The sequence below is a fragment of the Periplaneta americana genome, chromosome 8, assembly GCF_040183065.1.
Source record: "Periplaneta americana isolate PAMFEO1 chromosome 8, P.americana_PAMFEO1_priV1, whole genome shotgun sequence".
Classification (NCBI taxonomy): Eukaryota; Metazoa; Arthropoda; class Insecta; order Blattodea; family Blattidae; genus Periplaneta; species Periplaneta americana.
The window spans coordinates 31,940,951-31,967,120 of record NC_091124.1 but is presented as its reverse complement, the minus strand read 5'-3'; the positions used below and the strand labels follow the sequence as shown (position 1 = coordinate 31,967,120).

Sequence of the window (26,170 nt, the reverse complement as noted above, 5' to 3'; positions counted from 1 at the left end):
GCTATTCTCCTTTTGACTCCTTGGCAGCAGCTCATATAATATAATAATCCTGTGGAGTAACGGTTAGTGCATCTGGCCGCGAAACCAGGTGGCCCGGGTTCGATTCCCGGTCGGGGCAAGTCATCTGGTTGAGGTTTTTCCGGGATTTTCCATTAACCCAATATGAGCAAATGCTGGGTAACTTTCGGTGCTGGACCTCGGACTCATTTCACCGGCATTATCACCTTCATCTCATTGAGACGCTAAATATCCTAAGATGTTGATTAAGCGTCGTAAAATAACCTAAAAATACAATAATAATAGTAATAACAGTAAACATAATAATAAAATAATACTTTATGTGTGTGGTGTTTGTGGTTGTTGCAGGGTGGCTAAGCTCGCCCTCACGGAGACCTATGACAACAGCGGTCACTTCGACATCACCTTCACCCTCTTCGTCTGGATCGCTTTCCTGCCCACATGCACCACGCCATGCCTGTTTGCGTCTTGGAGGATGAGCAGGTCAGTGAAACCACACTAACATCCCAAGATATTTATTTACTTATTTATTTATTTATTTATTTACTTATGTATTTATTTAATTATTTATTTACGTATTTACTTATTTATTTATTTAATTATTTATTTATTTATTTATTTATTTATTTATTTATCTGCCTGTTTGTTTGTTTGTTTATTTATTCTGGCGGAGTTAAGGTCATCAGGCCTTCTCTACCACACCACCAGAATACAAATAGCCATATAGGCCTACAAGAAACAAATACTGTACAGAGAGAAGAAGGAAATAAGAAATAGTAGTAAAATTGCAGATACAAATACAATAAACACAAATGTAAAAATAATATTTACTTACTTACTTACTTACTTTTAAGGAATCCGGAGGTTCATTGCCGCCCTCACATAAGCCCGCCATCGTCCTTATCCTGAGCAAGATTAATCCATTCTCTATCATCATATCCCACCTCCCTCGAATCCATTTTAATATTATCTTCCCACCTACGTCTCGGCCTCCCCAAAGGTCGTTTCCCTCTGGCCTCCCAACTAACACACTATATGCATTTCTGGATTCGCCCATACGTGCTACATGCCCTGCCCATCTCAAACGTCTGGATTTAATGTCCCTAATTATGTCAGGTGAAGTATACAATGCGTGCAGCTCTGCGTTGTTTAACTTTCTCCATTCTCCTCTAGCGTCATCCCTTTTAGCCCCAAATATTTTCTTAAGAACCTTATTCTCAAAAACCCTCAACCTCTGTTCCTCTCTCAAAGTGAGAGTCCAAGTTTCACAACCATACAGAACAACCGGTAATATAACTGTTTTATAAATTCTAACTTTCAGGTTTTTTCACAGCAGACTAGATGACAAAAGCTTCTCAGCCGAATAATAACAGGCATTTCCCATATTTATTCTGCGTTTAATTTCCTCCCGAGTGTCATTTATATTTGTTACTGTTGCTCCAAGATATTTGAATTTTTCCACCTCTTCGAAGGATAAATCTCCAACTTTTATAGTTCCATTTCGTACAATATTCTGATCACGAGACATAATCATATACGTAGTCTTTTCGGGATTTACTTCCAACCCTATCTCTTTACTTGCTTCAAGTAGAATTTCTGCGTTTTCTCCTGACATATTCACGTCATCCGCATAGACAAGAAGCTGATGTAATGCGTTCAATTCCAAACCCTCTCTGTTATCCTGAACTTTCCTAATAGCATATTCTAGAGCGAAGTTAAAAAGTAAAGGTGATAGTGCATCTCCCTGCTTTAGCCCGCAGTGAATTGGAAAAGCATCAGATAGAAACTGACCTATACTGACTCTGCTGTAAGTTTCACTAAGACACATTTTAATTAATCGAACTAGTTTCTTGGGAATACCAAATTCAATAAGAATATTATATAAAACTTCTCTCTTAACCGAGTCATACGCCTTTTTGAAATCTATGAATAACTGATGTACTGTACCCTTATACTCCCATTTTTTCTCCAATATCTGTCGAATACAGAAAATCTGATCAATAGTCGATCTATTACGCCTGAAACCACACTGATGATCCCCAATAATTTCATCTACATATGAAGTTAATCTTCTCAAAAGGATATTCGACAAAATTTTGTACGACGTCAACAAAAGTGATATTCCTCGAAAGTTACTACAGTTAGTCTTGTCCCCCTTCTTAAAAATAGGTACGATTATGGACTCCTTCCATTGTTCTGGTACAATTTCCTCTTCCAAAATTGCAAGCACAAGTTTATAAATTTTGCTAGATAATACGCTTCCACCCTCTTGTATTAATTTTTCTGGAATTTGATCGATACCTGGAGACTTGTACTTTTTCAGATTTTCTATCGCAATTTCGACTTCAGAAAGTGTGGGTTCCGGTATAAATGTCTCAGCAGTTTGTATTTGAATTTCGTTCCGATCATTTCTACTTGGCCTACGTACATTTAATAGTTGCCCAAAATAGTTTTTCCATCTGTTCAGGATTGAATGAGAGTCTGCAAGCAAGTCACCATTCTCATCCTTGATCACGTTTACCCTTGCCTGATATCCATTTTTAAATTCCTTATTACCCTTATATAAATCTCGAATGTTTTTATTCTTACTATTTATTTCTATCTCATTCAGTTTTTCCTTCAAGTAATTCCTTATTACCCTTATATAAATCTCGAATGTTTTTATTCTTACTATTTATTTCTACCTCATTCAGTTTTTCCTTCAAGTAATCTCTCTTTTTATTCCTAAGTGTACGAGTTGCTTCCCGTCTTTCATTGAAATAATTATCTCTATTCCCCTCAATTGTATCCTGTAAGAATTTCAATTTTGCCTGTTTCCTTCTATCTACTGCAATGGAACAATCTTCATCAAACCACGGTTTCTTTTTCTTAGTTTCATGATAATATATGCTCTGCTCAGCTGCAATTTTGATATTATCTCGGATATTGTCCCACACGCTATTAACATCTAACTCTTTCTCACCTTCGTCGGAAGTTGCTAAAACAGCAAACCTATTTGAAATGTCAACCTGATAACGTTGCTTAGTTTCCTCGATAACTCTCTATGTACATTCTATAAGTCTTGAGCTATGCATTGACAGTCTTGGTTCATTTTCGACAAGAAAGTGACATCCATCATTCTTGCAGTGGACTCTTCAAATCTGACCGTGAAATGAGCGGGTTCAAATCCTGATTGGGACAAGTTACTCCTTTAAGGTTTTTTCCATGCTTTTCCCTCAACTCATTAAGAGCAAATGCTGGGTAACTTTCGGTGCTGAACCCTGGACTCATTTCGTTATCATTATCACCTTCATCTCACTCAGACGCTAGATAACCAGAGCAGTCGGTAAAGAGTCGTAAAATAACCAATTGAAAATGAATACCTTAACTTTGAAAAACATAAGCCTATATTAAAAAAATATATGACCCGGTGATTCAAACGCATCAATTGAGAACCGCCACTGAAATTTGCACGAGGCAATTCTCTAACGTCTATATCTCTCTCAGTTCCTCTAAAGTTTGAGGATTGCACTTGCAACATATTTTGTTCTTTAAATTTCCCTGCTGTTACAGCTCACAGGATGTGAGATCGGTAGATCGATTTCCAATTTCATCTGAGTTTTCTCCGTTAGCACTCGGCGCCAACGCTTCCGTTTTTTTTTTTTTTTTACCGTTTACTATTTTTTTGCAACCCTATACATCGAAAGAATGGCGATACTACAACATTTCCTATCCAATTTATTTATTCTTCTATCCAAAGCCTCTGTTTTCACTGAGGTATTTTATATAAACAATTGCTCTTCGAACGTAGGCCCACTTTGAACTCTCGGCATAGTCACATTCAACAAATGGACAACTTGTTTTCACGTCCATCGGTGTTATGTAACGGTTAGGGCCACCGGCGTAGCTCAGTCGGCTAGACGCTTGCCTGTGGACCCGAAGTTGCTTCGGGCGTGGGTTCGACTCCTGCTTGGATTGATTACCTGGTTGGGTTTTTCCCGAGATTTTCCCCAACCATAAGGCAAATGTCAGGTAATCTATGGCGAATTCTCGGCCACATCTCGCCAAATAACATCTTTCTATCGTCAATCCCATCGACGCTAAATAACCTCGTAGTTGATACAGCGTCGTTAAATAACCAAGTTTAAAAAAAAAAACATTAAATCCAGACGTTTGAGATGGGCAGGGCAAGTAGCACGTATGGGAGAATTCAGAAATGCAGATAGAATTTTAATTGGAAGACCGGAGAGAAAAAGATCTTTGAGGAGGCCGAGACGTAGATGGGAGGATAATATTTAAAATGGATTTGAGGGAGGTGGGATATGATGATAGAGACTGGATTAATCTTGCTTAGGATAGGGACCGATGGCGGGCTTATGTGAGGGCGGCAATGAACTTCCGGTTTCTTGAAAGTCGTAAGTAAATAAGTAAATTAGGAGTCTCTTGATATTATTATAGGATTATAATATTAATATAATTAGTCATTGTTGTTATTATTATCATCGTAAGTACCATTTTCTCAATATTAATCGATCTACTCTTAGTCTATCCAGTATTTTAAGATTAAGATTTTATGACCGTCAGACATTTTTCCTTTTTCTAATGCAATTTAATATGCAAGGAAAGAAGTTTTCTCTCATCGTATTCGAAGAGGGTAGAAGAGTTGTGTGACTTGAATGCCACACAAGCTGCATGCAGACATCGATTTCTTAACGGAATCATCTCCTAATTGAAATGCGGAGTTGGTATCGGTTTCTTCTCCCAGCGTGGGCGTGGTGGTCTATGACGGACTCATCTGTGACGATATAGAGCAGATGATGATGGATGTGGACACAGCAAACATAATTCAAACTTACCTAGTTCCGTTACGTAAGCAAGTCTGCCATATTGCCACTCCTTCGACTTTCTTGCAAGACTTTCATCTTGATTCTGCAAGTATACAAGTTATGGATTAAAGAACTTCATAGAATTAATTAAAAGCCTACAGGGCGTTTTCGGGCTGGTGTTACAAACTTTCAGGGATGATGGCGAAAGCCATATGTATCAATTCGAGATAAGGAACCTGGTCCAGAAATGACTGAGTCGAAAGTAACAAGCAAAAATAGTTGTGTGTAAATGGAATTGTAATTTGGCACCACGTGCCCTCCTTCCCTTAACCTTTGGAACAACCATGAAAAAATGGTATGTGCCGAATGTCTCCTACGTGGGTACTTGCCCCGATACAATCTGTGAGCTTGTCTACTGTTCCCATTGGCTCATCCGTATTCGAAAATCAGGTCTGCTTAGTCCGCTGACGTGTACTCCTCCATTTCACTATGACTGATCGACTGGACACTGCAACTTGTACACAAACACTGCTGTCTACAGACGTGCATATCAGGACCGACCATGTCCGTTACACATTACGCTATCTGCATTGCTTTAATGTAGTTTCCTGTCCCCATCCCTCAGACAGCACACTGAATGGAATACTGTAAGTAGACAACGTAAACAACGTCAGATGAATACAATATGTAAGATGTACATATAAATACACATAAATAAGGTGTACAGAGGAATAAAATTATTTCATTTCCACAGAACTATTTTTGCTTGTAACTTTCGACTCGGTCATTTCCGGACCAGGGTTCCGTGTCTCAAATTGATACATGTGCCCTTCCCCATCATCCCTGAAAGTTTGTAACATTAGTCCGGAAACACCTTGTATATCTGATTGAGGTTCTATTATTATCAGACAGTATATCTCACTTGACGATTTGTGTTAGAGGAAGAACACTGTTTGTATAGATCTGAAGTTACAGAAGAATGGAGAAAGTTACACAACACAGAACTGCACGCAGTGTTTTCTTCACCTGACATAATTGTATGTATGTGTATGTATGTATTTATTCACACTGCAATGGGTATATACCAGGTGGCAGTGGTAACTAATTACACTCAATAATGACAATAATAAACTTATTAATTAAAAATACAATTAATGATAATACTAATAATAATAATAACAATAATAACAACAACAACAATAACAGGGAATATACTAAATTAAATGAAATGATCACTTAAAATAACATTTGAAATATTCTAATTTGTATCTTAAAACTAAGATCGAACTAAAACCCACGAGTATATGTTCATATCTGCACAAGTACCTTTCAACATTACACTCATTTCGCTGTCAACTCACTCACTGCACTGGAACTACGACACATTTCACTGATTCTATCCTGATTTCACTAACACTTCAAAAACATTTCACTGTTCAAATTCTTTGCACTGCCACTATAAACTATAAAGCTTCACTGACAGGAACACGTTTCACTTACACAGTACACTTCACTGACACGACATACTTCTTCACTGATACAACACTTCAATAAAAACATATAATTTACACCCTTTAAGTACAGTGTATAATTACCGTCTATTAGTAAGGTCCTTAGGAACATTAAATCCAGACGTTTGAAATTGGTAAGGCATGCAGCACTTATGGGCGAATCCAGAAATGCAAGTAGAGTGTTAGTTGGAAGACGTGAGGGAAAAAGATCTTTGAGGAGACGGATAAGTAGGTGGGAGAATAATATTGAATGGATTTGAGGGAGGTGGGATATGATGATAGAGACTCTATTAATCTTGTTCAGGATGAGAACCGATGGCGGGCTTTTTTGAGGGCGGCAATGAACCTCCGAGTTCTCTAAAAGCCATTTGTAAGTAAGTAATTAATTATATTTCTAAAAATTCTGTAGATATGAGTTGACTATTGAGATTAAAAATAATAACAAAACAAACCGGAACAAAATAGAAGTCAGAAGAAAAAATAACAAGGGAAAACAAAAGAGTTAAAAAAAATAATAAAAGAAGAAATGTTCTATGTATTACTAACTACAGATATAAAAATACGTGAAAAGCATATTAATTAATACGTACAAGTCTCTGAAGAACTTCAAAATGAAAAGAAATAAGCTTCTTACTCATTATAATAACGAGCAACACAATTGGAAGGAAGAGATTTAACAAATTACTGGTGAAATTTATATAGGTCAGAAGATGGTACAATAAGAGTTGACAACGAATTATGACCATTGGAACACTCATCACTACTTTCCAAAACTTTATTCTTAGTATTCAATTGTTTCATACCTTAATTACAATAGTTAATGACTTTCGTATCTATTTCATTATTTCAAAACCTAGCTAAAACAGTTGAAGATCAATTTCCATCGAGAAAAAGAACACAGATTCGCCGTTTCTATGATAGTAACTTAAGTTTTTAAGCCTATTTGGTGGAGAGAATGTTTAAAAATAACTTTAAAATGATTATAAGTGCAACTTACGACAAGATATGTCCAAAAGTCATAGGGTGTCGGTCGGGCGAAAGCGCCGGCCATGGACTAGGTCCTTTACATCCAATCCATCTCCCTGGATATGACTTCCCTATTGTTCCAAGGTGTGTCTCTCACACGGATTGCTTGACTAGCGTGTAGCGCCAATGCTCCTTGACGACTATTGCAGGTACCCATTACGACCTTCAAGCAATGTTCCCATATCTCGATACCTAAAGCATTTCATGCTATAGCTTATATATTATGAAATAATTTTTTGTTTGTTAGCTGTGTACCAGTTTAAGTAGGACTAGAATTTCTATGAAACTGTATCTGTTTTCAGATAAAACAAAAACGTTTTGTAATCTTTACTATTTTATTGCTTATATTAATTTATTTATTTTGTCTTCTTCTTTCTGATTATCTACAGGACAGTTTACTCTCGACCACGAGCATTTCCTCCTTAATTTCTATTTTTGTTTTGTGTATATAATAGTTTCTTATTGTCTCTTTTTTAATGTAAATAAATAAATTGTTATTGTTAAAAAATTAAAAGGGAAAACCATCAAAATATGCATTTATGCAAAATAAAGTTGGCTTTGTTCGACCGAAAAAACCATGATCTACAAAGATCAAATTTTACTTTCTCAATATGTCTGATCAATAAAAACATGCAGTTGCATTAACTTGCGCGGTCCACACCTGTGGAGTAACGGTCAGCGCTTCTGGCCGCGAGACCAGGTGGCCCGGGTTCGAATCCCGGTCGGGGCAAGTTACCTGGTTGAGGTTTTTTCCGGGGTTTTCCCTCAACCCAATACGAGCAAATGTTGGGTAACTTTCGGTGCTGGACCCCGGTCTCATTTCACCGGCATTATCACCTTCATATCATACAGACGCTAAATAACCTAGATGTTGATACAGCGTCGTAAAATAACCCAATAAAACAAATAAAAAATAACTTGCGCGGTCTAATGATAACCCTGTATAAATAAATGCTCTTTTACATGACCATAGGCCCATTCTCTGTACAGGATCGCAAAGGAGCGCCTTCGTGGATACTTCCGGTTCAGCAACCGGAAGTTACGTCGTGGCTGCGAAGCGGCACTGGAGGCGCAGCAGCAGCAGCAGCGTCCTGCGCATGTGCACAACATGGCGTACTCGGAACACGACGTCGGCGTTGGAGGCGCCAACGGGCTGTGCATCGCGGACGTGAACCTGGAGGCCAAGCACCACTACCGCCAGGACCTGACCTCCTCCTGATGCCACATCAACGACGTCATGCATTAACACTCGCCTTGTCGCCGTGTGAGACTGGAGGCCCTCATCTGAGACACCACGCGGCGGAACATGATCGGCCTGCACGTTGTAATCTGTCCTTTGCAATCTGCAGTCCGCTTTTAATCCAATACTGTATCTGTGTAAATAACATGTACCAGTATATGACATGCAAATTAACTTAGAACGTTAGTTATTCTCCTGCCGCTCTTACTGAAAAGTGGAGGTAAACAAAAGTAACAGATACGAAACTCTGTCATGGGCTTCCTGAGAAGTAATACAAGCAAAAGCGTAATGTAGTTCACGTAATAATTTCTTTCTTTCGTTCTTTCTTTCTTTCTTTCTTTCTTTCTTTCTTTCGTTCTGTCTTTCATTCTTCTCTATCTTTTTCACTCTTTTCTTTCTTTTTCTCTTTCTTTCTTACTCTCTTCTTCCTTTTCTCTTTCTTTCTCTCTTTTCTCTTTCTATCTCTTTCTTCTCTTTCTCTCACTCTTTCTTGCTTTCTTTCTTTATTTATATCTTTCTTTCCCCTTTTATTCCTACTTTTTTCTTTTTTTCTTTCTTTTCTCTTTTTTCTCTCACTCTTTCTTTGTCTATTTCTTTTCTATTTTTTCTCTCACTCTTTCTTTCTCCTTTTATTCTGTCTTTTTTCCTTTCTCTCTTTCTTTTTTCTTTCTTTCATTCTTTCTTTCTCCTTTTATTCTTTCTTTTCCTTTCTTTCTTTTTTCTTTATTTCTTTCTTTCTTTCCTCTTTTATTCTTTCTTTCTTTTCTCTTTTTTCTCTCTCTCTTTCGTTCCTCCTTTTATTCTTTCTTTTTTCATTCTTTCTCTCTTGGTTTTTTATTTATTTATTTATTTCCCCTTTTAGTCTTTCTTTTCTCTTTTTTTCTCTCTCTCTCTTTCTTTCCTCCTTTTATTCTTTCTTTTTTCTTTCTTTCTCTCTTTCTTTTTTCTTTATTTCTTTATTTCTTTCCCTTTTTATTCTTTCTTTTCTCTTTCTTTCTTTTCTCTTTCTTTCTTTTCTCTTTTTTTCTCTCTCTCTTTCTTTCTTTCCTCCTTTTATTCTTTCTTTTTTCACTCTTTCTCTCTTGGTTATTTATTTATTTATTTATTTATTTCCACTTTTAGTCTTTCTTTTCTCTTTCTTTCTTTTCTCTTTTTTCTCTCCTTTCTTTCCTCCTTTTATTCTTTTTTTTTCTTTCTTTCTCTATTTCTTTTTTCTTTTTTTCCTCTTTTATTCTTTCTTTTTTCTTTCTTTCTCTCTCTCTTTCTTTCTTTCCCTTTCCATTCTTTCTTTTCTCTTTCTTCCTTTTTCTCTTTTTTCTCTCTCTCTTTCTTTCCTCCTTTTATTCTTTCTATTTTCTTTCCTTTCTCTCTTTCTTTTTCTTTCTCTCCTTTCTTTCCTCCTTTCTTACTCTCTCTTTCTTTCTTTTTCTCTTTTTTCTCTCCTTTCTCTTTCTTTCGTTCCTTTCGCTCTTTTTTTTCTCTTTATTTTTATCTTTTCTCTCTCTTTCTTTCTCTCTCCCTTTCTTTCTTTGTTTATTTCTCTATTTCTTTTTCTCATCCTTCTTATCTTTCACTCTTTTGTTCATTCTTTTTTTCTTTCTTTTTTGCTCTCTCTCTCTCTCTTTTATTCTTCTTTTTTCTCTTTCTTTCTTCTTCTCTTTCTTTATTTTTCTCCTTTTTTCTTTCTTTCTCTCTTTCTTTTGTTTTAGTAATTTAATGCTATATGAATAATGGTTGAAATAGAATATTAATATTTCCTAACAGTGCATGCCCTCCTGGTAATATTCTATCTATAGTTTCTGATTTGTTTTCAGTTGCCATGTGAGCACAGCGTTGATGTTTGAAGATTCTACGATATCGTGAAATTTATTACATGAATTCCGATAGCCAGATATAATATAATACTTCATGTAAAACAGATACGATTAGTGAACAATTTAGGAATACTGAGGAGAAATTTGAATTTTCTTAGCTGCTTGAGCTAAATATTTGAATATTTTTACTCATATTATTTATTTATTTATTTATTTATTTGTGTGTCTGTCTGTCTGTTTGTTTGTTTATTTATTTATTTTACGGGAATTAAAAGTGAATCTACTGGTGTTTTCTTTTCAGCAAATTTTAAGGCTCAAAAAGAATTTAAAAAATCAGGAAAATTAACCATGTCACGTAAAAAAAGAACGTAGAAAAAACCTATTTGGGAAAAGTGTGCGCAGAAAAATAGGCATACAGAACTTGTTTTCTTAATAATGAGCCCCCACTATCAAGAATATTTTGAGTATTGTAAATATGGACCTCGATTTTCCACAATTCAAACAGGCAAATTTTGACTTGTACTGTTTTAAAGGATACTGGGTTTGAATTCTTGCAAAGCAATGCTGAAGATAAAAATGATTACAGAGAGAGATGATATAGGTATTGTGATCTATATTGAGCTCAGGTTATGCTGATAGCGCGGGAATGTAAAGGCCAATAGAATGAGGAATCTTGCGATGGGATATATTAGCTACCACGTGCTTTTGAGCAGGCCTACCTCCAATTTTTACTGAGAGAGGCAGGAGTATAAATCTATGTGGCTGAGGTCTAGAAGCTATTTTATAGTAGCTTCCACCAAACAAAGTATCAACTCTAAACAGAAATATCTTACGTACATACATACATACATACATACATACGCGTACATGTACAGGGTGATTAATGACTAATGTCTCGCGTTTTAGGAATCAGTTGTACAGGCCAAATTGAGCATAAAATATCCTAAGAACATGGGTCCGATTATAATTAATTTGGAAGTTATTCGTAAAAATCGAAACGTCATACTGTGAATCAGGCTTTGGAGTTGTTTGCTTCGTAATACAAACATTGGAAGTAAACAAAACGGAGAGTTGCGTTGTAACGTGAAGTAAGGGGGAGATGGGGAAGATAGGTCTGGTGATTATCAGCTGCGCTTATCAGGGACAGCCGTGCCGAGGTACGGAATGCTACGCGAGCGTCATTCACATCAGTGCGACTAAGTGCATTGAAGTGTAATGAGGGATATTTGAAAATCTTCTTCCAAACTGAGGTATGTTTATTTTTATGATTAATACAGTATTTTTAATTATATTTCTATGTAGTTTAAGTGAATAACTCTTAGTTCTGGTATAACCACTGCTGCTTTCGAAGGATTGAATCAGCTGTAATTCCTTAACGGTTGATAATCGAACCTATGTCCATATAACATTTTATGCTCAAAATGGCCTATAGAACTGATTCCTGAAGCGCGGGTAGTTAGTCGTGAATCACCCTGTACATACATACATACATACATACATACATACATACATACATGTACGTACGTACATAGGCCTATATAAAGGCATGAAATCTGTAATGTCATTGAAATAATCTCTGATCTGCTTTGAAACATAATGAAACCTGATAATAACTAATTTATAAATATCAGTTGGTTTTAAGATGCGTGTACATGATCAAACTTTCGTCAAATTCAGCACTTCACAAGACTTGCCACCATTTTACAAGTTTTATTGTTACAATGATTTAAAGAATTGTGAAAACTAATTTTTTCATCAAAGAATTCTTTTTTTACAAATTTTATGATTACAAATCTAGTAACTTTTTTTTCAAAAGTTGGCTCCCTGAAGTTGCTAGATGAATGTAGCAGAGGACAACAATTTTAACAGGTATGTGTTACATAAATATTCATTTTACATTCAAATCCATTTTTCCGTAAGTTTATTTTTCTTGATTCAACACCATATTTTTTGTCCCAAATATTAACAGTCTGGATGAAGTTTTTAATGCACGTATTTATGAGGTATTTGCGTATTTCTGTGTAATTGCTTTGTAAGAAATGCTGCTACTTTATTTTATTGATATTTTATTTCATGAAGTATAGAAAAATTAACATATTCAAATTTTTTAAAGTGAATAAATGAGATATAAAAATAAAATGAATGCATAGAAATGTTTTCTATGTCTTGTGAATGTAACAAAAAATGGAAGCTTAGAAATTGAGATCTACTAAAAAGTTGGGCTTGAAAATATTTAATAAAATATATAAAAAAATAAAAAACCAAAAACATTTGGGAGTTCAAAAATTGGATTTTCTTAGTCCTTTACATAGTAATTATTCAATCAAAATTTGGCTGAAAAAATGCTTAGGAAAAAAGTTGTTTTTTTTTTTTAGTGGAGTGTCCTTTAATTCAGTTTTATTACTACATGAATTAAACCCATACCTGTATGCCGTGGGTTTTGTGGAATATCACAATGCCAATACTAATCATAAATATTTGTTTTAAAACAAAATTCAATCGTAATATTTTTCATTTTATATTACCGGACAGTTCAATAATGCATATGTTCTTCCGTATAGCCAATTAATTCTTCAAATGATTTACACATTTGTTTTTTAATATTTGTTAGGTAGGCCTGAATAGGTTACAATAAATTTGAAGCACATTTTTTTTATTGTTGTCAAATCTTTAGTAATATGAAATAGTTTTCGACCATTCTTTTTCCAATATTGATCAATCTTTAACAGGCTTTCTTGTAAAGTATTGAATTGTAAGAAAAATTTGATCATGTACAAGTAGCTTATGAAATAATATAAGAAAGTTGGAATATCAACAGATGAAATTTGACAGATATAAGAAACTTAAGAAGTTTGTCAAATGTTACCATGCATACACTGGCGTTCGAGGATACCTGACCCAGACTCTTACTAATCGATTGTGAGCAATAATTTGTCCGTGTAAGCCTAGATCATATATGTAACAGATTGTTCATTCTTATGTTAAAATCGGCAGTACTTTGAAGAGGACAACCGCCAGGATCGCCACCCGACCGCCGTAAACGAACTCGAGATGGCAGTACAGTCGCTAATGCAATTCAAATAGGACTTATGACGTGACTCCTTATGTAACAACTAGATGGCAGCATAGTAAACTTGACAAAAATTGTTACCGTTAGAGCCTTATAGACCGAGCTATCTGGGTATATATGATCTAGGGTGTAAGTATGGTTTCTTTAGTTATTACTTCTATGAATAGATGGCGAAGATAACAGTCGGTGTCGCCAAAGTGCTTAAATATAGCAGCATTATAGAATTAAAAAATGTACCTCTCTCTAATGATTGTAAAATGCACTAAGTTTAGCCAGAAACCGCTGATACTGTTATTTATGAAAATAATTTATACTTAATCTATATAACCATTTCCCCAGATGCTTTCATAACCTCCTCAGTAATAGTGCCATCTATTGATAACTAACGAAACTATTTCAAAGTTTGCCAATTTGTTATATCTTTGGTTTTTACTTATCCCGTGGTTAGAAAGTTCGCTTACACGATCATAAAATCATAGGTCAGATATCTTTGAACGTCAGTGTACCACCTACTTTGTCTTTTCTCTGTCAATTCTGTAAACAAATTAGTTTCCACTCCAGCGAAATTACCTTTCTCTTCTTCTGACTCTTGCATTGAATCCTTTATGAGTACGTCTGCTCTTTTTGTAATGAGAGAGCTGTCACAAGGTATGAAAGTAATGGAAGGAATTATGTTATCATAAATACGGAGCAGATATGAATTTGCATAGGAAGATCACCAAGGAAACTGTACAGCATTTTGTTTGCATTCTTTCCATAGAAACCAGAGATTTGTCACCTGAGCAGCGTGGGCAATGATGGAGATAGTTTTGTGGAATACACAACAGCTAAAAATATTCGTGTTTGATGACAACCAATTCGTAGACGCATTCTGGTGTGTCCCTCAATGAATAAGTTGATGAAGCGAAGCATTGTCGAGCTTGGATATTCTGTGTGGATATGGGTTTTGGTTTGGAATTGATTAAAGAATCTTTAAGAGAATCACCAAGTATATTTTGGTTCTGAGGAAAAAATAAAACGAGTTCAGAATTTCGATGAGCGTTTGAACCTTACATATTAGTAAGGTTTTGTTGTAGGAAAAAGCTTTTTAAATCGTACTTCAAGTGTAGCCTTGAAAGAGAGAATAGATCTATCTGGTTTGTAGGCTATATTACGAGTGTATTTTATGAACAATCAGAAGATGATGTTTGTTTCATAAATACGAGACGAAAGGTATTATAGTAATGACCTTACTAACGGATCACTGTACCCCTAAGAAACATAGGCACAAAATGAAACTCTTATAAACTTCAAAATATAATGATATACTTGGCGGTTAATTTATGAATGTGATTAGGTAACTCATTTTTCACAATATGTTCAGTAATGACGTAATTTGGACTTATTTTATTGGTTTGTAAATTAGTTTAGCTTCATTTTAACGAGGCGAAAAGGGTTTCTTTACTGTTGGGATCGTTACAAGTGGCTAAACCTACTTAACTGATCAATGATTGAAGGTTTTTTTTTTTTAAACCATAGTTCAAAAACATAAATTTTCAGGATAAAGAACGAATTACCTGACATGGGTGTTGTCGACACTTCAAGTATGAAATTCATCATGCCATTTCTTAAGGTGTTGTAGAAACTTGGAAAAAACTAAAGTACATACCATATTTTATAACTTAAATTGCCTCACAGAAATACAATTTTGTAAATTAAAATTAAATTATGATTTATTTAACGACGCTCACAATTGCGGAGGTTATATCAGCCTCGCCGGTGTGCCGGAATTTTGTCTCGCAGGAGTTCTTTTACATGTCACTAAATCTATTGACATGAGCATATTTAGACTAGTAATTAAATTAAAATCTAGTACCAACATTTAAGTTTATTTAATTTTACATATTTTTTCTAAGTAGTAGACTTTAATTAATTATTTCACCTGATGTAGTTTCCATGTAGTCTCCCACAAGGCCACTCTTATCCGGAACTAGCAGGTATAGAGGAGTCTACATTGAAGGGGTGGTTAGATTGATCCATTACATGGGGTGTACTACGTTAAAAGGGCAATATTTGTGAAGAAAAACGATTAAAATATTATACAAAATAATTGGTATTAGCCATCTGGCGCGGGTTCGATTCCCGCTTGGGCTGATTATCTGGTTGGGTTTTTTCCGAGGTTTTTCCCAACCGTAAGGAAAATGTCAGGTAATATATGGCGAATCCTCGACCTCATCTCGCCAAATATCATCACTATCACCAACTCCATCGACGTTAAATAACCTCATAGTTGATACAGCGTCGTTAACTAACCAAGTAAAAAATAAAGGGTATTAATGGACAAAATTATGTAGACAAAATATCAAAGGAAATAAACATTATTTTATGTTAATAATGGAGATTTGTAGCCAAAATGAAATGAAAATTCCTCAAAAATGTCCGAATAACACAAAAGATGCTCTTATGAGTTGAAACAGGCAAAAAATGCACAAAAAATTCCCTACCAAATATGTCTTAAAACACTCAGTTTATCACATAACATATAAATATTAAAGGGGCTATGTTTCTGGCTTACTAGAAAAAAGATGCAATTTCATCAAAATCCCAGCCCTAATCATAATACACTGCTCTCTTAAATTGACTGAGCATATTGGGAATTAAATCAATGACTTTTCCAATGTAGAGTACAACCCCTCCCACAGTATGTAGTTGCCATTTAAATCCTGTCTTGTGGGTTGCGTTCATTTTGCCCAACACTGATCTCCGCGAAGAGTACAAATCAATCTCCAACAATCTCCGCCGACACCAATATTAAAAAAAACACACACACACAAGTGATAAAATTATTCTCCATAAATACCTGCTCCTGCGAATAAGAAAGAAAGAAAGAAAGAAAGTGTAGTGACACTATGAAATGTTTCATATAAAACAATTTTATGTGGAAAAGAAAGCAAAAACGAGGAAACTGTATTAAACGTTTTTGTTTCAAATATCTCAAAGAATAACCCCTAAAATTAATGACATTACGTACATTTCACTCTGTAAATTGTTTCACGGAATCATTGGGATTTTGTTAACTTCAATTTTTATAGGCTATAATCTTTATCATTTTTCTATCTATTTCCCCCATTTTTCTCTACTTCCGTCCTTCTTCTTCCTCATCTCGTTCGTGTCTTGGTAAACAAGTTCACGTCTTTTGACGGGTTATGCACCCTACAGATAGATAGTGGACAAAGCTAATTCGTATAGATTACACTCTGCCAACGTTCCACCAGATCCCCTACATCGTTTCGCTATTATCACTCCTGAATGTCTCGTAAGCTATAAAAGCACAACAGGCTAACAGCTAGCTCTGTGTTGATGTAGTACAGCGCAGGTTTCTGTGCTCCACAATCCAGCATTCTCGGAAATAATATGCAGCTTAGTTATTTATTGCAATTCGTGCTTGTCTGCGCCTCTGGGGAGATTATTCGATGTAATCGCGCCTGCACGTGAACACTGCCCGTCCTGATGACTTCCGATACCTGCTACGCACCCACGCCGCTTTTTACATCACTTGCCGCAGTGACATCCACTAGGAGCCGCAGCGTGTGGGTGGCCGCCAACATGCGTAACGTGCGTGACCTTTGCGCTAATGCAGATTGCACACAAAACACAGTCTTCATCTTCAAGTGGTCCATGTTGTTGACAATGCGTCCAAAAATTAGGAATCACTTTCCACTTACAGTAAGCTACATTGCCTCTTTTCTTTGTTTGTTTGTTTTTCTTTCTTTCTTTCTTTCTTTCTTTCCTTCTTTCTTTCTTTCTTTCTTATTCGCAGGGGCAGGTATTTACGGAGAATAATTTTATCATTTGTGTGTTTTTTTAATATTGGTGTCGGCGGAGATAGTTGGAGATTGATTTGTAATCTTCGCGGAGATCAGTGGTGGGCAAAATGAACGCAACCCACAAGACAGGATTTAAATGGCAACTACATACTCTGGGAGGGGGTTGCACTCTACAGTGCAGTGACGGATTTACAGACAGTTGCGCCACTACACTTTCTTTCTTTCTTCCTTTCTTTCTTTCTTTCTTATTCGCAGGGGCAGGTATTTACGGAGAATAATTTTATCATTTGTGTTTTTTTAATATTGGTGTAGACGGAGATTGTTGGAGATTCAATTGTACTCTTCGCGGAGATCAGTGGTGGGCAAAATGAACGCAACCCACAAGACGAGATTTAAATGGCAACTACATACTGTGGGAGGAGTTGCACTATACAGTGCAGTGATGGATTTACAGACAGTTGCGCCATTACACTTTCTTCCTTTCTTTCTTTCTTTCTTTCTCGCAGGGGCAGGTATTTACGGAGAATAATTTGATCATTTGTGTTTTTTTAATATTGGTGTAGACGGAGATTGTTGGAGATTCAATTGTACTCTTCGCGGAGATCAGTGGTGGGCAAAATGAACGCAACCCACAAGACGGGATTTAAATGGCAACTACATACTGTGGGAGGGGTTGCACTCTACAGTGCAGTGACGGATTTACAGACAGTTGCGCCACTACACTTTCTTTCTTTCTTTCTTTCTTTCTTTCTTTCTTTCTTTCTTTCTTATACGCAGGGGCAGGTATTTACGGAGAATAATTTTATCATTTGTGTTTTTTTAATATTGGTGTAGACGGAGATTGTTGGAGATTGATTTGTACTCTTCTCGGAGATCAGTGGTGGGCAAAATGAACGCAACCCACAAGACGGGATTTAAATGGCAACTACATACTGTGGGAGGGTTTGCACTATACAGTGCAGTGACGGATTTACAGACAGTTGCGCCACTACACTTTCTTTCTTTCTTTCTTTCTTTCTTACTTTCTTTCTTATTCGCAGGGGCAGGTATTTACGGAGAATAATTTTATCACTTGTGTTTTTTTTTTTAATATTGGTGTCGGCGGAGATTGTTGGAGATTGATTTGTACTCTTCTCGGAGATCAGTGGTGGGCAAAATGAACGCAACCCACAAGACGGGATTTAAATGGCAACTACATACTGTGGGAGGGGTTGCACTCTACAGTGCAGTGACGGATTTACAGACAGTTCCGCCACTACACTTTCTTTCTTTCTTTCTTTCCTTTTTCTTTCTTTCTTTCTTTCTTTCTTTCTTTCTTATTCGCAGGGGCAGGTATTTACGGAGAATAATTTTATCATTTGTGTTTTTTTTTATATTGGTGTAGACGGAGATTGTTGGAGATTGATTTGTACTCTTCGCGGAGATCAGTGGTGGGCAAAATGAACGCAACCCACAAGACAGGTTTTAAATGGCAACTACATACTGTGGGAGGGGTTGCACTCTACAGTGCAGTGACGGATTTACAGACAGTTGCGCCACTACACTCCTACATACCATATGTAATTAGAAAAGTCCATTCACGTGATATTTAATTAATCATTTTTCAAAGTAATTTCTTTGAAATTGGGATTTATCTGTGCATGCTATTTTCAGTTGCGCAACGCGATGAGCATCGCTTAAGCGGGATCTGTGGCTGGACTTTATAAATTTCATTTTAGAAAACAGCTGTTCGCACTGGTAGGTTGATGAATAAATACCATCATTTCCCATAACTATGGTCCTGGAACACAACTATGGTCCACGATACAACCATTCAAAGATCATTGTAGAAGTAACATAGACCGTTCGTAGATAGCTGCAGTGATTTGAATTCAAACTACAGTACAGCAAAAATATAGATAAACGACGTACTACGTTATGGAGTACAAAATTTGAATAGTTGTATCGTGGGCAACAGTTATGTTCCAAGAGCATAGTTATGGGAAATGACGGTACTCATTATTTTTGAAGCAAACTGTCTAAGCAGTGGATATGTAGTACTGGACATCTTTTAAAAAGTTTTAACCCCCAGTATACCTTCACTTTCTGCTTTCGAGTACCTCTAACTGCAATTCTGGGATAACATTTTCAATTTAAACGTGAAAAGGAGTGGCAAAAATATTGAAATCTTTCTCCATCCTTTGAAAATCACTGAATCTGTGTTCTTTGAACTCGTATAACAGGTGATCTATTTTAAGAATGTACATATTTAAGTTCGCGTCCTGAATATTTGTAACTAATCCTAAACATGAGAAATGAAAGAACCGCCTTTCTTTTAATGTGATATCCTCTCGATTCATATGATTCTGGGAAAGACATTGTGTCACTAATGAAGCTCCGAAGTACAGCAGTCCAGTATAATCCGCCACGTACACGCGCAGCATTTTCATGGAGTGGGGGAAGGGGAAGGTAGGGGGTAAGTTTGATGCATCGCTGAGGTCTCACGTCACTGCGGCAATGCCGCAGGAATGCCCAGCATTGGCAGAGATTAATGGAAATTTTGTAAAATACAGTTATTTTGGAATTCGAGTATTAACTCAGTATGAATATTACTTTACAAATAATTAACATCAAAGGTTCGTTGGATTCTGGTAAAGGTGCAGGTGACCAATAGATAATATTTGTTGGATTGAGACTGTATTTAACACACGTTCATTAAAGACGAAAAAAAAAAAAAAAAAACTTACAGCCCTCAAATTAACACTTTCAAATTATTAGTGAAATCTTGAATTCTCCGTCTTTTTAGTTCACTAATGTAATCAGAACACCTGGAATACCATGTAATGTGGCCTACCTACTTGGATGTATAACAAATTCAAGTGAAAAAGGATCCGGAAAAATCTCAGAATATGAAATTCGCTATAAAACGACGCAATAGTAATAATTCGCGAATGTGTTCATATTTCGCTATTAGAACTCTATTTCGCGATTTGTCGCGATTGTTTTATCCGCATATTATTAATCAGAATCACTTAATTCGTAAAGATTAGTAAAAATCTATTGCATATCTATTAGCCTATGTCATGATTTTCGCGATCTCCATAAATACCCGGCCCTGTTTATTCGTTTATATCTTTCTTTGTTTTTTCTCTCTTTCTTACTGTCTTTCTTTCTTTCTTTCTTTCTCTTTCTTTCTTGCTTTCTTAATTTATTTCTTTCTCCTATCCATCTTACTTTCTGCTTTCTGTGTTTCCTACGTTCTTCTTTATTACTTCTTTCTTTTTTCTTTCTTTTTTCATTCCTAGTTATCTCTTGTTTTTCTTCTTTACACCTTCATTTTCTTTCTTCTTCCTTCCTTATTTCTTTGTTCATTTCATTTTTTATTTTCTTCTCTCTTTCTTCCTTTCTTTCTTGCCTTTTGTCCTACTTTCTTTCTTTCTTTCTTAGTTTATTTATTTCTTCTATCTTTCTTAATTTATTTCTTTCTTCTATCTTTCTTTCTTAATTTATTTCTTTCTTCTATCTTTCTTCTTTCTTATTTCTTCTTTTCTTTCTCTTTCTTCTTTATTACTTCTTTCTTTTTTCTTAATTCTTTTTCTTTCTAATTTCTTCCTTCTCGCTTCGTTTATTTCTTCCTCTGTTTTTCTCTCTTTTTCCTTCTTTATTTCTTCTTTTCTTACTTCCTTCTTTCTTTCTTTCATTCTTTCTTTCTTTCTTTCCTTCCCTTCTGTCTTTCTTTTTTCCTTGACTTCTGTTCTTCTTTCTTATTTATTTTTCTTCCATCTTTCTTTCTTTCTGTCTTTCTTTCTTTCTTTCTATCTTTCTATCTTAAGCTAAAAGTTCATAATTAAGGGGATGGGTAGTGACTGAGGTCAAAAATTCAATTTTTTTATTTTGTGTTTAAAAATACAAGACTTGCTCTTTAAAACAATATATTATATTGTGGGAGTATCTCTACAGATAAGCCCTTTAAATGACGTTCTTAAATTTGGCGGCGCATATAATTCATATAACTTATCTTTTTTTTCTAATGCAGTTTTCGTAAGTTAATATTTTTCAAACTTAAGTGCATTGTTCTCTGAAACTACTGAATCTATTTATGTGAAATTTTTGCAGTGTTTTCTGCAGCTTGTGTTCTACCAAGTAGACTTACGAGTTTATGAATTTCACACACATAACATGAGGAAAACAATATAACATGCATTAAAATGGAAAATATTGTTAATCAAAGTTCGATATTTTTTTCTGTTTCTCTGAGGGTGAAATATTTAATGAAGTGTTGCTTTAGAATTTACAATATACTTCACTTGATAACTTCAATAAAATACAAGATAAATCAGTGAAGATTGTCGCAAGTAATGTGTACCTGAAGATTGAAGTACGTACATTGAGCAAAGTGGGAAAACAGGTTACCAGTTAGGGCCTTTATTTTGCACTTGTATAAGAAACAAATTAGTTGTCTTTTACACCACTGAATTCAGGATTATTTATTGTAAAACCATGGAAATTTTTATTCCGCTCTGAACACTAAACGCCTAGAAATATTGAACTAAACTTTCGTACTGAAATTCTTTAATCGCACAGGCATCACTACCCACTCACCTTAAATTATTACTTTAAGAAAAACGAAAATCTTTATTTTATCCTTGAAGGCGTCTGTAAGCTCTTGAAGTCGGTTTCAGGCAGACAGAGGAATGATTACTTTAGGATACATTCATTTCCCATGTCTTTCTCATTCGATCATTTATATTTATACAATATCGTCCTATCTGATAATCTTTCTCCTTGAAAATAGATGTTACATTTGAACTTGCGTTACTTGAAATATATTGTACACCAATGAACCCAAAGCCCATGTGTCAACGGGTGGTACGCGTGCCAAATATTGAAAACAAAGATTCGCAATCGATTAAATCTGTTTCGTCCGGAAGAGGAGACAGTGAAAACGGAAGAAAAGTGGAGAGGGGGATAAAGAAATGGCAGAGCCCTCATTAACAGTAATTTCAAGAGCGACAGTCTTTTATTTCCGTTGCTAAGAAGAAAATCAATGTCCACATCCAAAGCCTTCTTGTTATTTCCTCAAACTGACAGACAGAAGACGGGAAACATTTCACTTCAGTTCTTGAAGGTTTAATACTACAGTCCACCCAACGTACGACACACACTTAACATTTTTCTCCATTCGCGTGTTCGACTAACCCTACTTCAACCTGTTGTTATGTTACAGTTTATTTATTTCAAGAGTATTTTTCGCATTTATATGCCATTGCTAGAGACATGGAACATTACAGTAGCGTGCAAATTAATCCGAACAACGCAATTACTTACGCAAAAACACTCAAACGGGATAAAAAAAAGGATCTAAGACATACCTCAATAATCTATGTGGCCTCCCTTGTTCCTAATAACAGCTCTGAGACGATTTGGCATGGATTCCATTAATTTCCCACAAATATTCTTCATTTCTTCATCGCGAAACCATACACCAATGAGGGCAGAAATCATCTTCTCCTTTGTAGAACAATCCATTTTTTGCATTCTTCTTTTGCAAATTGACCACAAGTTCTCAATAGGGTTGATGTCGAGTGAGTTGCCTGGCCAGGAGAGTACCTGAATATTCTTCTTGTTGAAGAATTCTGTAGTTTTTCGAGACGTATGGCATGGTGCCAGGTCTTGTTGGAACACACCTCTGCCATCCGGAAATGATTTTTGCAGCTGGGGTACGATTCTGGTTTCCAATAATTGAATATATTTGTCAGAATTCATCATTCCCTTGATAGGTATTAATGCTCCAGGCCCTTCATGTGTAAAGCAACTCCAAAACATTACTTTAGGGGGGTATTTGGGTGCTTATGGGAGATGAGCTGCTGTTACTTTTTCGGATCCTTTCCATACGTAAGAAACACGGTGGCCGTGGACCTCGAAATGAGACTCATCGGAAAAAAGTACATTCTTCCAGTCATTCACTGTCCAGTGTTGATGTAATTTTTCCCACATTACTGTAAGCGTTTTTTGCACATAACAGGGGTTAGCAGTTGCTTCTTAATAGGCTTACGAGCCTTTCGTCCAGCTTCCAAATGCCTACACCGCACTGTTGTGACGTGAATATTTGCCCCAGTGGTAGCCATTAACTCGCGGGTTAAGTCGACAGCAGTTAGTCTAGGATTTAATTTACTTTTCCTGACAATTAAACGATCATCTGCAGGTGAAGTCTTCCTTTTCCGGCCACAGTTTCCTTTTTTCTGGGGTGTGATGAATCCAGTCTCCCTGTATCTTTTTATGATTGAATTAACAGTAGCCAAACCGATGTGACATTCTGCAGCAATTTGCCTCTGTGTCATAGAAGAATGCTCTGCTAATGTTATAATTTTAGACCGTTTTCGTGGAGTTGTATGCATTTGTGAAGACGACATAATGTACACAGGATTGCAGTATTAAGTCGTTAACACAGCTGAAATGCTTATAAGTACAAAACGACAGGCAAAATGTCACATATTATAAAAAAAATAATGGCAGACCTTCAACAATGGAATTACACGTACTACAGATGTCAATTAAAGCGGTATGAGCAGCTGTGAGGCAAACATTGACAGAAAATGTAAAAATATGTCGTGTTCGGATTAATTTGCACGCTACTGTATAAATAAATAAACATTTGACGACACCCGTTAAAAATATCCGAGATATTTATATATTTTTACAATTGCCGCTTTATCCCACATACGATATATTACTGGCATATACAGGGTGATTCACGATGATTTACCGTTCCTTACGGAGCTTACTTCCGAAGACATTCTAAGCAAAACATTTGTCCTAATCTCAATATTTTCAGAATTACACTAATTTGAAGTTTTTTTTTTGTAAAATATAATTATTCTTGAGTTTTAAGGGTAAAAGAATATTACAGATAAAGAATGAACTATTCAGAAGTATCAGTTCTTTAAATAACTAGTATTCTGAAGCTAAAAATGTGTTGTGAATTCCACAGTTGCTTCGTACAGAATTTTTCCTTTTCGATTTTAAACTACAAAATACATTCTTTTACGCATCTATCACAACAATATTACTAAAAATGACACCACTCTTGTAAATTCTCTAAGACTGTACTTTAGGATGCATAATTGAACTGTAAAGAATCAAGTTCCTAAAGTCGTATGATTTGTAACAATTTTTGTGATAAGTACGTAGGAATCATGCCATTTTTAGTTAAAAATTGAAAAATAAAATCTGTACAAAGCAATTAACAACACATTTTCATCTTCAGAACACTAGCCAATTAAATAAATGACACTTCTGAATAGTTCATTCTCTATTTGTAATATTTCTTTACCCTTAAAACTAAAGAAAAAAAGAGTAGTTTACTAACAACTTCAAATTAATGCAACTTTGAAAATTTTGAGATTGGGGCAAATGTTTGTATGACATTTTCCTCAGAATGTCTTCGGAAATAAGCTCCGTAAGTGACGGTAAATCCTCGTGAATCACCCTGTATATGCATGCATATTTGTAAGATTTTTAATCAGGGGTGAACTGACTGTTATTATTATTATTATTATTATTATTATTATTATTATTATTATTATTATTATCTCGTGGAGTTCTTAGTTTTCTCACTAGGGTCGTCGCAGCATGAAAGAAGAAACTTATCTCTGCAGTAACTGTTTTATTCTTGCGGGCCACGGAAGGAATGTATTCCTGCCAAACCACCACCCTGAAAATCAACGATTCAACTCTTCTTGCACATTATTCGTGAATTGGGGCGGTGATCCATCTTGTTGAATGATCTGAAACCCAGCGCCTTTGTTTTGACGAGAACGAGAATAACAGAAAATAAACCCACATGAACACAATCTTTTGAGTTACTGATGCAAGAGAAATGATAAACTTAAAAACAACTACTTTACTATGACTGCAACGAAAATAGCATAATGTAAAAGCAAATGAACGCAGTATTTTTTAGTTGCTGGATTAAATTAATAAAAGCACTTTCAATCTGTTATACAGGATGTTTCAGAGGTTGTGTTACAAACTTTCAGGGATGATGGCGAAGGGCACATGTATCAATTTGAGATGTCCTGGTCCGGAAATGACCGAGTCGAAAGTTACAAGCAAAAATAGTTCTGTGGAAATGAAATAATTTTATTCCTCTGTACACCTTATTTATGTGTATTTTTCTGTATATCTTACAAATACTGTATTCATCTGACGTTGTTTACGTTGTCTACTTACAATATTCCATTCAGTGCGCTGTCTGAGGGGTGGGGATGGGAAACTACACTAAAGCAATGCAGATAGCGTAATGTGTAACGGACATGGTCGGTCCTGATATGCACGTCTGTAGACAGCAGTGTATGTGTGTACAAGTTGCAGTGTCCAGTCGATCAGTCATAGTGAAATGGAGGAGTACACGAGAGCGGAATAAGCAGACCTGATTTTCGAATACGGATGGGCCAATGGGAACAGTAGACAAGCTCACAGATTATATCGGGGCAAGTACCCACGTAGGAGACATCCGGCCCATACCATTTTTCCACGACTGTTCCAAACGTTAAGGGAAGGAGGGCACGTGGTGCCAAATTACAATTCCATTTCCACACAACTATTTTTGCTTATAACTTTCGACTCAGTCATTTCCGGACCAGGGTTCCTTATCTCGAATTGATACATGTGGCCTTCGCCATCATCCCTGAAAGTTTGTAACACCACCTCGGGAACACCCTGTATATAATACTTGCTTCATAGTAACGTCATCAGGCCCACGCCTGTGGAGTAACGGTCAGCGCGTCTGGCCGCGAAACCAGGTGGCCCGGGTTCGAATCCCGGTCGGGGCGAGTTACCTGGTTGAGGTTTTTTCCGGGGTTTTCCCTCAACCCAATAGGAGCAAATGCTGGGTAACTT

At 35.9% G+C, this 26,170-nt stretch overlaps 1 protein-coding gene across 1 annotated transcript in view; it reads left to right on the top strand.

The window, feature by feature from the left end:
* The window catches only part of LOC138704630 (prolactin-releasing peptide receptor), a 751,251-nt gene extending 742,132 nt beyond the window's left edge, over positions 1–9,119 (top strand). The window contains exons 6-7 of the mRNA XM_069832712.1: positions 367–501; positions 8,351–9,119. Coding sequence (XP_069688813.1) covers positions 367–501; positions 8,351–8,579 — 364 coding nt within the window. The 3' untranslated portion in view covers positions 8,580–9,119. The remainder of the gene's footprint in view (positions 1–366; positions 502–8,350) is intronic.
* Positions 9,120–26,170: the final 17,051 nt, after the last annotated feature.